Source organism: Drosophila kikkawai, chromosome 2R (assembly GCF_030179895.1).
Source record: "Drosophila kikkawai strain 14028-0561.14 chromosome 2R, DkikHiC1v2, whole genome shotgun sequence".
NCBI classification, from domain to species: domain Eukaryota; kingdom Metazoa; phylum Arthropoda; class Insecta; order Diptera; family Drosophilidae; genus Drosophila; species Drosophila kikkawai.
In genome coordinates, this window is record NC_091729.1 from 5736927 (window position 1) to 5756396 (window position 19470).

The 19470-nt window shown below is 39.4% G+C and overlaps 1 protein-coding gene and 1 long non-coding RNA gene across 5 annotated transcripts in view; one reads left to right on the forward strand and one right to left on the reverse strand.

Moving 5' to 3' along the window:
* klhl10 (kelch-like protein 10) overlaps positions 1-11026 on the reverse strand; it is a 48950-nt gene extending 37924 nt beyond the window's left edge. Inside the window, exons 1-4 of one of the 4 annotated variants that reach the window (XM_041777425.2) lie at positions 10870-11026; positions 10434-10796; positions 10087-10368; positions 9740-10004 (exon numbers count right to left, since the gene is read on the reverse strand). In XM_041777425.2, the coding sequence (XP_041633359.1) occupies positions 9740-10004; positions 10087-10368; positions 10434-10759 (873 nt within the window). In that variant the 5' untranslated portion in view covers positions 10760-10796; positions 10870-11026. Of the gene's footprint in view, positions 1-9739; positions 10005-10086; positions 10369-10433; positions 10819-10869 lie in introns of those variants that run through there. The other 3 variants (XM_041777427.2, XM_041777426.2, XM_041777428.2) reach the window with 3 other exon arrangements.
* Positions 11027-17385: 6359 nt separating this feature from the next.
* On the forward strand, positions 17386-17748 carry LOC138928172 (uncharacterized). The gene is made up of 3 exons (XR_011444660.1): positions 17386-17407; positions 17479-17539; positions 17628-17748. It is a non-coding gene; the product is annotated as an uncharacterized lncRNA (long non-coding RNA).
* Positions 17749-19470: the final 1722 nt, after the last annotated feature.

Consider the following 19470-nt stretch of genomic DNA (forward strand, 5'->3'; position numbering starts at 1 on the left):
ACCATGTGCATTAGTACGTTCAAGATGCGATGAAGTATGTCCGGAATTACGGGCGCCCGGATTTATTCATCACGTTCACATGCAATCCGAGATTATGCAACGGTACGCGGTTGAACAACGTGATTCAAGCAACGATCATCAAGGGCAACAGATCTTCTATTTCAATTCAGGAGGATTCAGTTCCCAATTCAATTGGCATTTTCGATAACAATCAATAAATCGCAAGGCCAATCGTTGGAATTTTTACATGGGCAGTTATACGTAGCCTGTTCGCGTGTAAGAAAGCCGTCATCATTATTTGTTTTTGCACCGAATACCAAAACAAAAAATATTGTTTATCACATCACTCTCCACTGATGTCGAGTCAAAAAATTTAACAACAAATTTAAATTACGAGTGTTCTGTTATTACTCTGGAGTTATATGAAGTCGTGAAATTGGGGCGAGAAAAAGTTCGCCGGGTCCTCTAGTATATATATATAATTTTTTTTTATAAAAGTTCAAAGTTCATTTATATGGTGCCACGCGTAACAAGCTCAAAATAATGAGCGGCGATCAAAAGAATGAGCGTAGAACCTCTGTAAACCAAAGAAACGGCTGTTTCACTTTTTTCTCAACTCGCGATATCGAAGCAGAAAAAACGTCTACAAAGCCCAACCCGGCTCTACTGACCGCCGACGGCACGAGAGCACGCTCTGGCTCACCCGCCCTACTCATTCCAGCTCCTACATCTTGGAGCTCCCAATGCCAAACCCCACCACCACCGGCTTCGATGGAAGACGCACCAACAACAAGCAGAGCTGCAATTTCTGCAAACGTAGCAAAAGCAACAGCAACAACTAAATCAACGACCAATATTGCGAAATCGGTGCCAACGGCCGCATCGCCAAATTCAATGGTAACAAAAACCGTGAACTCCGAAAAGCAAAAAGCTACATCCAAATTAAGCGTAAGCTTAGCCCACTTAACACGGTTGGTAACAAGCCTAAGATCAACCGTGTCACCAAAAGCTACGACCCAAACAACTCCAACAAATTTTCTCCGCTAGCAGATGATGAGAATAACCAAGCAGAGCCGGAGCAGGAGACCCAAAAACAGCCAAAGCCCCCACCCATTTATATTAGGGAGAAAAGCTCAAACGCCCTGGTCAACAAAATTGTTGCGCTGGTCGGGGACGGAAACTTTCATGTTGTTCCGCTTATTAAAGGGAACATTTGCGAAACAAAAATCCAAACCAAAACAGAACAACACTTCCGGGCTGTGTCTAAATACCTGGAAGAATCCAAAAAGAATTTTTACACCTACCAACTAAAAAGCAGCAAGGGACTGCAAGTCGTGTTAAAAGGAATTGAACCAGACGTCGCCCCCTCTGAGATAGTGGAAGCCCTGAAAGGCAAGGGTTTCCTTGCCAAGAATGTCAGCAACATTATAAATAAAAACAAAAAGCCGCAACCACTCTTCAAAGTCGAACTGGAGCCAGAAAGTAAAACCCTGAAGAAGAATGAAGTTCACCCGATCTACAAGTTGCAGTTCCTATTGCATCGAAGAATCACCGTGGAAGAACCACACAAACGCAACGGTCCTGTGCAATGCACAAATTGCCAGGAGTATGGACATACAAGAACATTCTGCACCCTTCGGTCAGTCTGCGTAGTCTGTGGAGACTTCCACAATTCCGCACACTGCCCTGCGAACAAAGAAGACCCAAAAACGAAAAAATGCGGAAACTGTGGAGAAAATCACACAGCTAACTACAGAGGCTGCGTGGTCTACAAGGAGCTGAAGAGTCGCATGCGACGAGCAACAGCTACACGCCAACAAAATACACAAAATGTGTATTATAATTCAAAAACTACTCCAGAAGTATTTTTTGCCAAAGCAGCCAGATCCTCTTTTGGTCCGCTAAGTGCCCCCACGGGCATCTCCTACGCTGAAGCTCTTCGAACAGGTATGCAAAATCCTCCCCCCTTAAACTCGGTAAACGCTCAGCAGGCCCCAGGGCAGTCACAAAACAACCTGGAATCCATGATGGTGACCATGCAACAAAGTATGATGGAACTCATGTCATTTATGAAAACGACCATGCAAACGCTTATCCAGAATCAGAATATGGTGATACAGTTGCTTGTAGCACAACAGTCGAAATAATCAATGTCTAATCTACGTATATCCACGTGGAATGCCAACGGCGTCTCACGGCATAAACTTGAACTAACACAATTCCTAAATCAAAATCACATCGACGCCATGCTACTGGTTGAAACGCACCTCACAAGCAGATACAACTTTCATATAAGAGGTTATACCTTCCACCGCACAGATCATCCAGATGGTAAAGCCCACGGCGGGACCGGCATCCTCATCAGAGAACGCATCAAACACCATTTTCACCAAAGGTTTGCAACAAATTACTTGCAAGCTACGTCCATAAAAGTGCAGTCAAGTAACGGCAACCATTGCATTGCTGCTGTCTACTGCCCACCTTGCTTTACAATCTCTGAAGGTCAATTCATGGATTTTTACAACTCTCTTGGAGATCGATTTATAGCTGCAGGAGATTACAACGCCAAGCATACGCATTGGGGATCCCGCCTCGTGACCCCCAAGGGAAGACAACTGTATAACGCTCTCATCAATGTGAGAAATAAGCTGGACTTCGTTTCCCCTGGTAGCCCCACATATTGGCCCGCAGACCCCAGAAAGATACCCGATCTAATTGACTTCGCGGTGACAAAAAACATCCCACGCAATTTAATAAACGCCAAGGCCCTTCCAGACCTTTCTTCAGATCACTCGCCGCTGTTGATAACCCTCCTTCAAAGCCCAGAAACTACGGATCGCCCCGATAGGCTGACGTCGCACAGAACCAATTGGATGAAATACAAAAAGTATGTGAGTTCCCACATTGAGCTAGCCCCCCAGCTCAATACTGAAACCGACATCGACTCCTCCACCACCGCACTGGAAAAGGTACTTGTGACTGCAGCCAGAATCTCAACACCACAACAGACGGATGTGCAAAAAATCAAATTCAAAACGAACCAGCAAATCGAACAGCTTATCCAAGAAAAGAGGCGTCTGCGACGGGCGTGGCAAACCAATAGATCGCCATGCTCAAAGCAACGTCTAAATGAAGCCACACGCAAACTAAGCCGGGCCCTGAAGCAAGATGCCGAAAAAGCACAATTAAGATATATTGAAAAACTCTCGCCAACCAGCACAAAGCATCCCTTATGGAGAGCTCACCCAAATTTAAGCTCACCGGCTGAAACCATCACCCCGATAAGAAAGTCATCTGGTTGCTGGGCCCGCAGCGACAAAGACAGAGCCGAAACTTTTGCCTCACATCTCCAGGGCGTTTTCCAGCCGAACCCTGCTGCAAATCCATTTGAACTACCGCAAATCCACACTGAAACGGAATCTACTCCAGCATCATTTCGTCCGAACGAAATAACGAAGGCAATCAGGGAACTGAAGCCGAAAAAGGCTCCCGGCGATGACCTAATAACTCAAAAAATGATAATTGAACTTCCGAATTGTGCTATTGAGGTCATCTGTAAAATCTTCAATGGGATCATAAGTCTCGGCCATTACCCCACAAAATGGAAAAAATCTATAATTATAATGATACCGAAGCCTGGAAAAGACCACACGATTCCGTCATCTTACCGACCAATAAGTCTATTATCATGCTTGTCCAAGTTATTTGAAAAATGCCTACTAAAGCGCATAATTCCTTATCTGGGAGCTCACAACATCATCCCAGCCCATCAATTTGGCTTCAGAGAAAAACATGGAACTATCGAGCAAGTTAACAGAATAACATCAGAAATTCGCACAGCCTTCGAGCATCGAGAATATTGCAGCGCGATATTTCTCGACGTTTCTCAAGCATTCGACCGAGTCTGGCTCAACGGCCTCATGCACAAAATAAAAACACTCTTGCCGGTATACACACACAAATTACTTGAGTCGTATCTCTACAACAGAGTCTTCGCAGTGAGGTGCAACGCAACAACATCCGGCACCTATTCAATCGAAGCTGGAGTCCCACAAGGAAGTGCACTTGGGCCTACCCTATTTGTTCTATACACAGCGGATATCCCCACAAGCGACCAGCTAACATTATCCACTTTCGCTGATGACACTGCGATCCTCAGCCGTTCCAGATGCCCAGTCCGTGCAACAGCCCAGCTCGCCAACCACCTCAAGGTAGTCGAGAAGTGGCTATCTGACTGGCGTATCAAAATAAATGAACAAAAGTGTAAGCACATAACGTTCACTCTCAACAGACAAACATGCCCCCCGCTCTACCTGAACAGCACACTGATCCCCGAAGTCAACGTGGTAACGTACCTGGGCGTCCACCTGGACAGACGCCTAACATGGCGAAGGCATATTGAATGCAAGAAACTTCATCTAAAACTAAAAGCCAGCAGCCTCCACTGGCTCATAAACTCCCGATCGCCCCTGTGTCTGGACTACAAGGTCCTGCTCTACAACTCCACACTAAAGCCAATATGGACGTAAGGCTCCCAGCTCTGGGGGAACGCGTGCAGTACCAATCTAGACATCATACAGCGCGCCCAATCAAAAATCCTGAGAACTATAACTGGGGCACCATGGTATATTCGCAACGAACACATCCACAGGGATCTCGGCATTCCTGCAGTTAAGAACGAAATAGAAAAACAAAAAGCGTCCTACAAGGAAAAACTCTCCACCCATCCAAATCCTCTAGCAAGGGACTTGATACGAGTTTCCAGAAGAAGCCGCCTACTACGTAACGACCATCCAACCCAGCCATAATTAGTCAGGGCCATTTACTCTGTACCAGTCTCATGACTGCTAGTTAGGTAGTATTGTAAGATTTGATACACTTATTGTTAGTCTCATAAATGAGAAGATTCAATAAATAAAAGCAAAGCCTAAAAAAAAAATTTTTTTGATAACATGAGATTCAATTAAGAAGATCAATCGGAAATCCCATTAAATCGAGTTTCTGAACAAGAAGAGAATGGTTAACAGAGTCAAATGCTTTACTGAAATCAGTATAGATTACATCTGTCTGAAAGTTATTTTGGTAGCCCTTTATAATAAAGGAAGTGAGCTCCAAAAGATTGGTTGTAATTAATCTTTGCCTAATAAAACCATGTTGACATGGAGAAATAATTGACCTACACAGGTGCTGCAGATGAGGAGTAATAACATTTTACATTTAACAGTTTAGGGATGGCCGACAACTTAGAGATTCCTCTGTAATTGTTGGCCTCCAATTTGCTACCTTCTTTGTGGAGAGGATTAACGAATGATTCCTTCCAAATATGGGGAAAGTGGGAGGTTTCTAAGGATAAGGTAAACAATTTGAGAAGGGGATTGCACAGGGCTTCGGCACAATTCCTAAGCACACAGCCTGGTATTCCGTCGGGACCTGGTAAAAAAACTGTCTTAACACGATGAAGATCTAAACGAAGAAAACTTTGGTTTAAGGTAGGACTGAAGATTTGGTTCGACTTGGGGATGATGTAAGAATGAGCCTGACTTGGGTTTATTAAGTTGGAGTAAGTGGTTTGAAAAAACGGAGCAAAAAGATCGGCTATTGCCTGATCATTATCTGTTGTTGTATTATCAAAAGAGAGCGAGGAAGGATGAGTAAGTAGGTTTACGTTTGTGGTAGGCTAGATACGAATAAGGCCCACTGTACATTGTATTAGCATAGAATCAGGATAAAGCCCATTGTATTGAAGAGCTATACAAGATAAAATCCCCGTTAGAGTTAAGTATAAAACTGTCATCTCTGTCTATCTCGCACATTAGCTTTAAGAGATAAAAATGTACGTATACCTATCTCGCTCACGCATCGAAAGGTATAAGTAAAGGAATAGAAACGACGCCGCGACATTCGGTGGCTTGTGCTCGAGGAGAAAAGTTTAAATAAAGCATCGGATTTATATTCTTACGTTCACAATTATCACGTTTACACGTTTAGATTTAACAAAATTATAAAATTGTTTTGGGTCCTGAGAAAACTGGGACCTGCAACGAGTCAAATAATTATTGTAGCACTGCGCGTTATGCACGGTAAAAGTGGACCGAGCTGATAAATAACTAGATAAGAAAGTTGGAGAACCGGTACGTTGATATTTAGCATACAGATTTGATTTTTTATTTTTGAGGCGGGTCAACTCTTTGGTAAGCCAAGGAGGCTTATTTTTTGTAGACGGACAGCCAGAGCTCGCACAAAACGGTCAACCGTTTTGATCAATCAAATTCTTTCGGAGAGAGAACAACCAACTAGTCTGAAAAGGGTCTCTCTCGCAGATGTTCTCGCTTCTTTGCTTTGATTACGATTCCGGTTATCTGTAACGGAGATCGCAAAGACAAAGCTTTCGGGAAACGACGCGGCATAGAAACTACTCGCCCGCTTCTGAGTCGAAAAGAGTGCCTGAGAGAGAGGGAGAGGGATGAAGCACTCGTATTTTTACGAAAAATTAAAAATATATTCTACAAACAATTTAAACACAAATTAATAAAGAAATAAACTCAAGTTTGTGTTGAATGTTTTTTTCTCTTTGTTTCATTTGTTATTTAGTTTAATCATTTAATTTAATTAAATCAATTACATTTTTAAATGTTTGTTGTCAAAAATGAAGAAATTGTGCAAACAATCAACTGACGCTTCGCGAAATGTACAAGTTAACAGCGAGAACTTTCCGCGAAGAGACCGGTCACACTTCAGACAACGAGCCCGCTCTCTCCGCTTCAACCGAGAGAGAATAGAAAAAGGGCCCATGGCAGAGGTCTCATTGAGAGTTTTCGGAACTAACCGGTTACGTAACCTGAATGTTAAGACTCTTTTGGGAATCGGGACTCAACCCTGCGAGCTCTGCGGACAGCATAACGGAACACATTCAATAAAAAATGAATTCGTAGCACTGTAAAAAATATCCACGGCTTCCGCCATTTCAGTGCATATGTATAGATCAGACCATTTGTAATCAATTATGAAATTATTCAGCCGTACAAAATCCGTCTTGCTAAAGCAGAAGACTTCTTGGGCTGGAAAGTCAGATTTATTTCGTGGAACAGTCCCAATGTCGATAGTCACATCGAAAGTAGGATGATAGGGATCTTCGGGTTGCGTCAGGGGCGCCACCCTAGCTAAACTAATTCTTGCCGGATCAGAGACGAAGCAAAGATCAAGGAAACGCTCTAAAGAGTTTCGAACTTGGTTGGGACAGCGAAATGTCAAACAAGCCAGCAACAAAATCATGATGTGTTGTGGTAAGAAGTGTATTAGTAGAATTATCAAAAGACCAAATAGCCCCTGGGATGTTAAAATTACCAAGATCAACTAAATGGTCCCTATCCGAAAGTCTTTTGGAGACCAACTGAATAGCGGAAAGATGGTTCCAATAAATAGGAAGTTCCGACAATGGAGAAATGTAGGAACATGTAACAAAAATGGAACTACCATTAACTGATAGCTTCACGCAAAGGAATTCAACATCGTTGCATTCCTCGAAAGTTATTAATTCGGACGTGAGAGTGGAGTCGACCGGTATAAGGACACCTCCCCCTCGTCTGATAGGCCGATCTAGCCGGTATACTGTGAATGCAGCTGGAAAAACTTCGGAGCTCATAATCTCCGGCTTTAACCAGGTTTCTGTGAACACAATAACTTGGAAAGCAAATGTGACACTGTCAGAATACAATTAGGAAGCTTACTGCGTAAGCCTCTTTCATTCTGATAGAAGATACCAAGGGAGTTGGTGAGTTTTTTGGGACGGAATTAACAGACGTATAAGGGGCACTGGGCAAATCGGGAGGGTTGCGGTTTTTTTGCGCCTAGGAGACTCATTTAATAGCTTGAGACTACTAAACTGAGTGTCCACCGCCAAGAGCATATCTTGAGTTTTGCGAAAACTCTATAATAGCTGTTTAAAACCGCCCTTGGTTTTCCGCATAAAAGACATCATTTCCCTCTCCACCTCGCGGCAGGCCTCACATCAGTAGCGTACGCCAATATTCTTGGCCACGTCATCTACTGTCCGTGCAAAAACACCAATGCATTTGGGATGCACTATATTGTCACACAGCCAACAGGTGACGGTGAGTTCACCGTAAATAATATTTTTTACAGGATTTAGCGAAGCAGACCAAATTACCAGACATCTTAGTGACTTACCAATGTACTTCGGTGTTTAAGAGAGGGCGTAAGGGTTTAAGTGCAGAGGCACTGGAAGAGCAGGAGAGCAAAAGATCGGGAGAGCGTGAGTTAAGCACTGAACTAACAATAGGTACAAAAGGGAATGCAAAAATAATGCAAAGCGACCGCAGCAGCCCAAACTAAAATGTAATTTAAAATGAATTAAACATCACAAATAGAAAAGTTGCATGTACACGCGAAGTGAACGGGAGCTATTAAAAACACTAAATATGAATTGTTAATAAACCCCGGTGGTTTTTAGGCAAAATTCTACACAAATCGTGAGCGCAACATGGGAACAGCATTGGAACAAAATGCAAAAATTCAATAATTAATGAGTTAAGTAGAAATGGATAACGTATGGCAATATTGTTAGGCAATGAAATTTCTGAATGAAGCGCCCGGCATGTGCTGTGCATCAGGAAAAATTGTGCTGTCACCTCTACCTCCGATGGAACCTTTATTATCCCTTCTTGTTGGCAATTCAGAATTATTTTTGCGTAAGGCACGCAAATTTAATTCTTGCTTCCAAATGACGTCAATTGGGGCCACTAAAATTTGCAATCTTGCATCCAATGGACGTAATTTTGAAACTACATTCAAAATACAAGGCCAGGTGTACCATAAAATCGGGTCATTGATGCCAATGCCCGATGATAATCCGAAATTTCTTCAAATTTATTTTATGAGGAATTGTGAAGAACGAGTGACGACTCGGTACCAGTTTAATTTCATTTAACAAGCAGCAGAGGAAAAATCAATTGTTATATTACTGGAAAATTGTTTAGAAGGTCAGAATCAACTAATTCGATTTATTGAAAGAGTTTTGAAACGATTGCAAAATGACAACTATCAAATCGTCATAAAAGCCGACAAAGTACCATTATGTGAAAATGCTGGTAGATTCAACGTTCCAACCTTTTGATATGGTTGCTGTTGTAATAGTTGGTGACAAAAGAGCTATTAAAATTACACGGCAACTCGTGAATAAAAAAAAAAATAATGAATTTAAATTCAAAACTCCGTAATAACACAACGAAACAAGCTCATCAATAGCTCTTAAAACGTCAACGCTTCTTAACTCCTTAAAAAAATTTAAATAGGACAAATGTAAATAGGAACTTGCCCATACTTAAATTGTAAATATAAGTTAAACTTTATTAAATATTTACATATATGTATATATATCAAACAAAAATACCTCTTAACGAGGCGATGCGACTTTAAACCAAAATCAATCGGATAATATCTTTTGTAACAATTAGTTATATTAATAAAATAATTCATAAACAATTTAACTAGTTTCATTTTCGGCAATAAGCTGAAAATGATCTCAATGATCCTATTGCACACTGCAAGGATATACAAACTTTAGCGTGCCAATGTTTACTTTTTTCTTGCTTAAATCTATTATTATTATGATCTACACTACTAGTTATGCACTGTACTACATATTTCAACAAGAACTCAAGTGTAGATGTCGACCAAATAATACATTGCTTTACTTTCTCATTGTACAACTAGGACCTACCTTTGGCGTCATTAGACCAAGTCGAAGTCCGGTCATTAAGTGCGCCACGTGCTGCTTGCGGATTTCAGGATCCCGATCAATCCACTTGACACACAATTTCCAAACGTAGTCCTCCTCGCGGGTGTTGAGTTCATCGTCACTAATTATGCTGTAGAAGTCCTTTACGTTCATATCCATTATGTCTGTATTACGAGCTGCCACTTCCGTGAAGTATCGTAAGGTGTAATTGCGTGCCTTCTGGTATAAATCCTCTAAAAATCGGAACCTGTCGTGATGCCAATTAAAATCGGATTTGTGTGCGTTTATCACAGAGACCAATTCTGTGTGGTATTGGAATCGCCACTTACCGTGCGAATCCCATAATGCTGACACAATTCTCTGGTGTAAGTGTATGGCTGAGATAGTCCTTGCACTGTTTAACCAAACCCACCATGCCAACATAATCCGCACAGATTAGCAGTTCGTGAACATTTTCGTCGTTAATATTTGTCTGCCTTAGGTAGGCATACTGAATGACACCATTCATGATGCTGGCGCTTATGCCGGGGATGTGGATGACGCGGTTCTCTTTTCCTGTTCCACCTGTTCCGCATACGCTACTGACGGCATTGAATCCCGTAAACTGTGCGCTAGCGAGAAGATGTGGAAGAGGATGCCCTGCAGTGGCAAACTTTTTGGTGCGATTTGGACTCACCGAAAATAAGAGCTGCAGGAACACATGATAGCGCGGTGCACGTTAAAAGCCTGTTCTCCCACCGAAATCTGGGCATCGCACAGTAGATTTGCTTCACGCAGCTCGTTTAGTGTGTTAAGAGCATTGTCGCTAACAGTGGGAGCAAGTGATTTCGGCGAAGCCTTGATATTGGAGTGGAGACCGACACCAAGCAGTTCGTCGGCCAGACTATTTCCGTCTGCCTCCAGCTCCATTGTGTCAATTGAAAGCGATGGAACTAAGGTGAGCGGGAGGGAAAGACCTTCGTTCACGCCGTGAATGTGATTTTCATTTTGATTGTGATTCATCGCGAGAGAGAGCCAATAGTGTCCTGGGGTTCTGGACCTTGCATAGAAAGGAAAATATGCTGATAATAATGATAAGAGTACAAGTGCAAACCAATGTCAAAGACAGTTACCCAGGAAAACGCGTTTTACCGATTTTAATCTGTTAATATGGAGGAAAAGATCTCCGTATTCTACTGTAGAATTATAAATATGTTCGATAATTAATCAACAACAAGTACACAGTTTATGTAACGAATGAAACGCTTTAAATTCTGAACTAAAATTCATACGCTCACTTAGTGCCAATCGTGGCCATTTGAAAAACATATATGAAATCTACAATATGTGTGTGTGGACTAAAGTACCCTTCAGTACCATAATTCCCTTCCTGTCCAATTCCTCGCGGTATGTTCGGAAAACAAAAACAAATCGGATGGGCTTCGTTTAGAAAAGTTCGAAACGAAGTAGGCAAACTAAATTCTACTGGCGTTCGTTTATTGCCGATATCTCGCAAAGTTTTGACTTTATATTTGTTGTTGTTTTCAAAGTGATTCCGGAGAAACAGCATTCGACAGTCCCGGAAATTAGAGAGGGATGAAGCTGGTGGGATAGAAGGGAGTAAAATCTGTGTCGAAGGCAAAGCGGCATAAGGAAAATAAAAGAAGTTCTGAGCTTTAAAAATATTTAAGATTATATTTATTAAGCTTTAGCTTTTTTAATCGTATGGCATATTGGCAGATATTAAAACGTTGCCCTAGGCAAACGTTAATGTGATTATCTAATTTTTGTGGTTTATATTACAAGGCATTGCTTTGCTAGAAAATATACTGGCACCCGCCAGAATTTTCGGTAATCGGTTTGGTCTAACGTCTTCGAATTCTTATTTTTGTGGTTTATATTACAAGGCATTGCTTTGCTAGAAAATATACTGGCACCCGCCAGAATTTTCGGTAATCGGTTTGGTCTAACGTCTTCGAATTCTCATTGCATTTGAAGTTCTATTAGTTATATGATGGTAACAAAAAAGTGAACTACAATAAAAACAGAAAATGAAGCTTACTTCAGCACGCCGAAGTTTGTATACCTATGCAGTTTTCAATTGGATTATTAACAATCAATCCGAAACTAACTGGAGGTATTTAAATTATTTATATTTTTGCATATCATATTATAATTTGGTTTGGATAAAATGTCAAAAAAATTATTATAAAATCCTATAAATAACAATATTGCAGATTTGAAATATTTAATATAATTTCAATTTTAAATATATACCTATGCTAAAAAATAAAAAAAGAATATCAACTTTCAATTATATTTACCAATACAAATATTTACAGTTTTACAATTACAGTTTTACATTCACAGCTTTCAATTTTTTGTTACTGATCCTTCCTATGGTAATATGATATACGTGATTTCGTTATAACCGAAATTCTGAAATAAAACAAAATGGCAGTGTCTCAGAGTCGATGAAACATGTTGGCATCGCTGTCATTCATATAATTTATGTATGGATAATATTATACAAATTAAGTTTTTTTTATTTAGGTGAAGTTTACAAGATAGTGTAAATTGTGATTATAGATGGAAAATTCTACTTTCGTACGATAGAAGCACTCAACTGGCCTCGTTCAGTTCCCAAAAACGTTCCCAAAAACTGCTGCTGGCTTCTGGAGTTTTTCTATAACTTCTTCTGTTCCTGTATATTTTGTCGGATATATGTATATATGTATATATATGTCGGAACGACCCGGACGACTATATCACCTCTTTGTGTGCTATGGAAATCATTTCACCTACCATCTAGTCGGATACAACAAGCAGTGTTCACACATGAACATGTAAATAGATAAGATGCATCTGTTAAGCATTAAATAAATCTCTGCCGCAGCGCACTGTACTTGTCTATCTTTAAGTAAACCCGCCACTTGGGCCTATGTAATACAAAAACAACCCGAAATATGACCTCCTGTGAGCGGTCTGGGTTTGTTCAAGATATGCGCTATCGGGCTGCCTGTGTGCACCCTTATCTCACTTAAAATACTTCCCACGATCGGGAACTGTCCGATGCGTGGGTCTAGAACTAATATCTAAATTTACATTCTCATGTTAGCTATATAAGCTAGGATTGGAATGAAATAAACTAGTTTCTTACAAAAACTCAACAGATGAAGACTTCTCATTTATTTGGGGGTTTTCATTTTGGTCAATCGAGCCTTCGAAGAAATTTACTTCGATAACTCTGCAGTTTCCCCCTCTATGGTAAGGGACTCAGAGAAAGGCCAGCTCCTTTAAGCGAAGCAAAGTAACACTTGCAGCTAAAAGGTAGCAAAATAATTAACTCTTGTTTCCCCCCACCCGTGGTAAAGAACAGAGTATAAAAAAAAGCAAAAGGATAAAAAAAGAGTCCTTATTGTTAAAAAGCAAAATTTTCCAATAAAAAAATATTGGTAAAAAAAATTTTTGTGGTCGAGAAATCGGCAAAATTAAAAAAATAAATAACAAAAATTTATTGTGGGCGTTTTTTCGAGGCCAAAAACATCGAAAAGTCGCGGTAGTGAAAAAAAAAGACCTATCGTGACAAAATTAAAAAAATCCCTATCGTGACAAAAATAAAAAATACCGACTCCTCCAAGTGAAGTGAAGTGCAGTCAAAAATTAAAAATACAAACACCTCCAAAAAGTGCCAAAGAAGAAAAAATTAAAAAACCAAGACACCCTCAAAAAAAAAAAAAAAACAACAACACAAAAATCAAAAACAACAAGCCGAAACCAGACGTATAGAAGGAAGGAAGACCGCAGCAGAAACAACAACATCTACACAGAAAAAATTCTGGTGGGTTAAATTAACAATTTCTTTTGGTTCAATAACAGTAAAGCTACTGTCAATGTATTTTGTTGTTGGATTTGGTGACTGCACGACAGTTTATATGACAGTCAATTACAGTCACCCTTAAGTACGAGATTCTGTGTGTTTTTTGTTGTTGGCTTTGCGAACTGTCGTAACTGTCAGCTGCAGTCAAAATACTGTAGGTTTAACGTAAAAAGTTTTATGTGTTTCTTTATCTTGTTTGGTATCGTGTATGTATTTTTGCATTCCCAAGGTAAGTAACATTAACATTTTATAATTTTATTAAATATTTTATGAAAATCCATTGCTTTTTCTGCCCACTAAAATACTTTCTGGTATATATTTCCAAACTTCTAGTATATAGCAAGCGTTTCTTGAAAAAACGATTTCGGGCACACTTAAAAAGCGGCGTCGGTTTCGAGAAGTTGTGCAGCGAAAAAGTGAAGTGAAAAAGTTAAAAGTAAAAGTTATGAGTGATATTGACGAAGTGGCTACCTTGGAGGATCTTCTGGAGGAGTGGGATTTCAGAGACCTATCGCCCACATTTCTCGGTAAGTTCACAAACAATCATTTAAAGTATAATTAGATCCGCAATTGGCATATGTACATATACATATATGTATATATATAAATACATATGTATACATATATATACATATATGTATGTATTTACATATGCAAGTACACGTACGCTGCTGATCGCAAGAAGAAACGCTTTTAAAAGTAAAGTTAGTATACAGATTAAAATATATACATATATGTAAAAACTTATATTTGGCACTGATCCTTGATTGCTTTTCTTTATTTTACAATTTGAATAGCGATTAGCGGACATGTACATGCATGCAAATGTATTTTTTGGCTTCTTGTTGACTTGCGATGCCAACCATCTCAGGCGAGTGCGAGCAAGATAGCTGGCACTGACATCCAAGAACCGTTTGTTTTATATCTTATTATGATATATATAATTAAATCTTTTATACTGTTATATTTAGTTTTCAGGTGAGAGTATTCACATGTAACTATAAAACATAGACGGTGAACTTTCATAGCGAACGGTCGTGTTTTTGTTTTGCGCTCCGAACTTTTGTGTTGTTTTGCATTTAAAACCACCGGGGTCCAGATTTTAACTTGTTAAAACACAATATATAACTTTGCCGTTTTGCTACGCGAGTGCATGTGCATGTGTCTTTAAGTGTTTATTTAATATATACATATATCTCATTTAATCACTTTTAGTTTTTTGCGTTTTCCTGCCTCCTCTTTGTGTAGTCCCGTTTATCTGCGTCTAGCTGCACTTAGGCGGTTCGAAGCTTTCGTTGTGTCTCTGCTCACCCACGCTTACGCTCCCGCTCTCTTGTTTTTTTTGTTCTCGTTTCGGCTCTGCTTATCGGTGCACCGTGGTTGTAGGTTGTGTAAAATGGTGTCGAATACTGTTTGTGCTATTAAAGGCTGCCAAAAAGAAGTTTTGGCAGAACAGCCCAGCCTTTTTTGCTGGCTTTGCGATGCGGTCGTACACGCTAAGTGTCTCGACTTAACGGGCCGTATCGCCGACGTAATTTCTGCCAATAAAGGCATACGTTACTGTTGCTATGCCTGCCGGGAGGTTGAGAAGGAAATGTTATCCTTCATGCGGCAGACCAGGGGCGGATTTAATGAACTTAGGGTCAATTTTCGCAAAGCGAACGACCTGTTCACAGCGCTGGACGCTCAATTTAATGGGATGAAGCTGTTAAGTGAGTCGCCAAAGCGCAAAAAATCAGCTTCTGGTCGGCAGCAATTGGGTGAGCCCCAGCAACCTACGATCTGGCATACCCCCTCGGCCCAGCCCCCGGCACCGACACCAACTCCAATGGTGTTGAGATCGGGAACGGCGAAAGATTCGGCAATCGAACGTGCCGGGAATGAAATGGCAGCAGCTCCGCCCGTTTTATTAGTTGAGTCCGCTGCGGAGTCTCAATCACTGACACCGCAGACTTCAAAAAAAATCTCAGCTATCCCACAGGGCAAAAAAAGAGCCGTTCAAATGGCTGAAGTCGGTAATGTTCCTTTACCAAAAACCCTCACTGCTATTCCACCATTAAAAACAATATTTGTTTCTCGGCTTGCCCCTGACCTCGCATCTGAAGATGTACAAGCTCATATACAGAGCAAAATACAAGCCAATAATGTGAAAATAGAAAAATTCAACTTTTCATACCCCAGAGACATCTCATCTTTCAAGATAAGTGTCTCCTTCGATCTTTTTGACGTAACTTTCAAACCGACGTGATTTACACAGACTTCAGTAAAGCCTTTGACTCGGTTAATCACTCTCTTCTTGTAAGGAAGCTTGACTTTATCGGGTTTCCTGTCGATCTACTTAAATGGATTTTGAGCTATTTGAGTGACAGAACTCAAAAGGTTCTGTTTAAAAATGCTCTATCCAAATTCCTCAGAGTCACTTCTGGCGTCCCGCAGGGTAGCCACCTCGGCCCGCTGCTATTTACATTGTTTATCAATGACCTCCCGCTGGTTCTAACGAATTCTAGAGTACTTATGTACGCTGATGACGTTAAGCTATGCTTGCAGTATAAGGACAGCTCTTGCCAGTTAGACCTGCAATCGGATCTTAATAACTTTCAAGCATGGTGTCGTGCTAATTTATTACATCTCAACAGCTCTAAATGCAAGCTGATGACATTTTCACGTGTCACTCCCCAGTATGCCACTTATATGCTAAATGATTGTGCTCTTGAAAGAATATCTCTTGTTGATGATTTAGGCGTTCGCTTAGACCCTAAACTTTCGTTCTCTGAACATATTTCGTGCACGGTTAATAAGGCCAGAGGCATGCTAGGTTTTATTAAGAGGTGGTCGAAGGAATTCGATTCCCCTTATATAACGAAGACCCTTTTTACTTCGTTAGTTCGCCCTATATTGGAGTATGGTTCATGCGTCTGGAGTCCTCAATTCGGAATCCATATTAACCGTATTGAATCTGTACAAAAGAACTTTTTACTTTTCGCCCTCCGTGGCCTACCTTGGGATGCTGATGAGAGGCTACCGTCCTATACAAGTAGACTCCTATTAATTAACTTACCCTCCCTAGCTAACCGTAGAACAATGCTTGGTGTCGTATTCCTTCATAACCTTATAAATGGTGTGGTTGAGAGCCCCTTTCTTTTAGGGCAGCTTAACTTCCACGTTCCCCGACTAACATCTAGAACCCTTATCCCTTTAGTAGTAAATCACTGTAGGCGGGAGTTTGAAGTACATGAACCCTTTAGGGTTTTATGTACGGATTACAACCGCCTCTCTGATATTATAATTCGTAGCGATAACCCTTCTATATTAAAAACCTTAATACTTGTAGAGTTAGCTCGTAGTGTAGCACCGTAGTCTAATTTTGCATGCGTTTCTTTTTATTTTACCTATTTATTTATTCTTGCATGACTTGTAGTAGTTATCTCGTAGAGTAGCACTTATTTTGCATGCGTTTTTCTTTTTATTTTGTTTTTTTTTCTTTTTTTATTTTTTATATTTTGTTTATTTATTAAATTATGGTTATGGTTATATATTTTTATTATTAGATCATTATTTTGCATGTGTTTTTATTTATTTATATATTTATAGTTTATTATATTATCTCCTAATGTTTCCTCGTACATTTCGTCTGTCCTTCTAACGCGTCTATCTAGTTCGCGATTCGTGCCGTACGTCACACGGCTGCGCCCCTCGGTCGGTTGGGCAGGAGGTGGAAGCGGGACCCCGCGCGAAAAAAAAAAAAAAAAACAAAAAAAAAAAAATAACTATGTAAATGGAATCAACAAAATGTAAGTAAAATATTTGGCCGTTTTCTATTAATTTTAATAAACAAATTTATTTAAATCAATTTTTATTTCAGAAAAGCTATAGTCGAGACAAAAGTACTAGTTCGGATGTGAAATATGGACAAATATATATTTGTGAGTATTGATAATCATCGTTTGACTTAATATTTATTTATTAATAAATTTACAATTATAATATTTAATTTATTTATTCATAATATAGGAAATATATATATATATAAGTCCATAATATTATTAATTAAGACCCTCTGTAAATATTTTTAAAGAATAAGTAATTAAAAAAATATTAATTAAGACCCTCTGTAAATATTTTTAAAGAATACGTAATTAAAAAAATACTATTAAAATTTTAAAATAATTTTTGGTTTTATTTTGGTGGTAATATGAACTGCAATTACTGTAGTCGGGGGTAGTCTACAGTAAAATAGTAAAATAGTGTATTTCACAATTTTCGTGGTTTGGCGCTTTTTAACCGCAAAATCGTGGTTCCATGTACTGTAGAGCAGTACATGTTACGTAACGCGTTACGTCGTTATACTGCAGCGTACAGTTCATGGAACCCAAGATTTTGGTTGTTACCTTTTAACCCACGAAATGGTTGGATTTACCCACGATAATTTTTTCTGTGTACATTAAAGACAACGACAGCAGCAGCAACAACAGCAGCAGCGATTACAAATAAATCTGCAACAACAGCGACAGCGGCAGCGACGACAGCAGCGACGACCGAGGACAAGGCAGCTAAGTCTAATTACAAAAAATTTTTTTATAATATATACACAGTTACATATAAGTATATATAAAAAGTTAAAGAATTAGGAGAAACCCTGTTAAAGAAAATAATAATAATAATAATTAGATATATTTTTCTTGTCCGCAAAAAAAAAAAAACACAATGTTGTCCGCTGAGTCCATAGCTTTAATTAAAAAGCAGGTAGAGATAACAGAAAGGAGTAGAGAATTGGTAAAATTACCCAGCTTTAGTGTAGAATCAATACGAGAGTATGAAAAGCTAAAAAGTGAATGCGTTTCAAATCACTCGTCACTGCTGCGGATTGGAGTAGTCGATCACGACTACTTCAAAAACAAGCATTTTGACGAGATGATGTCAGGTTTCAAGACAATAAAAGAAAAAATTGAGGAAGTGTTTAAAAAGGCAGAAGAGGAGGCAGAGAAAAAAACAGAACAAAAAAAGATAGATCTAGCACTAGAGCAACTAGAGAGTTATTTACAAGATACTCTTCTTGCAATTCAGGAGGATAAAGTAAAAACGTTTGACATTAGGATCAAAAAAATTAATTTTTATTGGGATAGACTGATTAATTTAAAAGAAGTCACCCATGTTGATGTCACTGATAGGGCATATGATTCAAGATTCGACGAAATCGAATTCGACATCGCAATATTAATAAGCGATATGAAAAAGAAAACCCAGGAAGTTGTGCCAATAAAGGTAGATGTGGCAAATCTCAAAATTGATGATTTGCCAACATTACCAAAAATACAGGTCCCAGCGTTTTTTGGAGATTCCAAAGATTGGGACCTATTTTATGAGCTCTTCACTGAGCTCATTCATTTAAGGGAGGATTTAAGTCCGACCTTAAAATTTAATTATCTCAAGATCTCGGTAAAAGGAGAAGCCAGAAACGTGGTTTCTCACTTATTACTGGGGTCTGGGGAAAATTATGAAGCCGCTTGGGAATTATTGACCAAGCGGTATGAAAATAAACGGAAAATATTTTCCGAACAGCTTAATCGCCTCCTTGAGCTTGAGAATGTGAATCTCGACTCAACAAGGCAATTAAGGATGTTTATTAGAGCGGAACCTTTGTTAACTTTTTAGTTTATAACTATTAGTTAGCATTAAATAAATAAATAAATAAAGGATGTTTATTGACACTATAAATGAGTCAATTCACATGATAAAATTAAAGGCACAAGTTTCCGATGAGGTTGATTTAATCTTTGCACAAATAATTTTAAAGAAATTTAATAAAGAGGCTCTGCAGCTTTATGAGAGCCATACAAAGAAACCAAAGGAAATT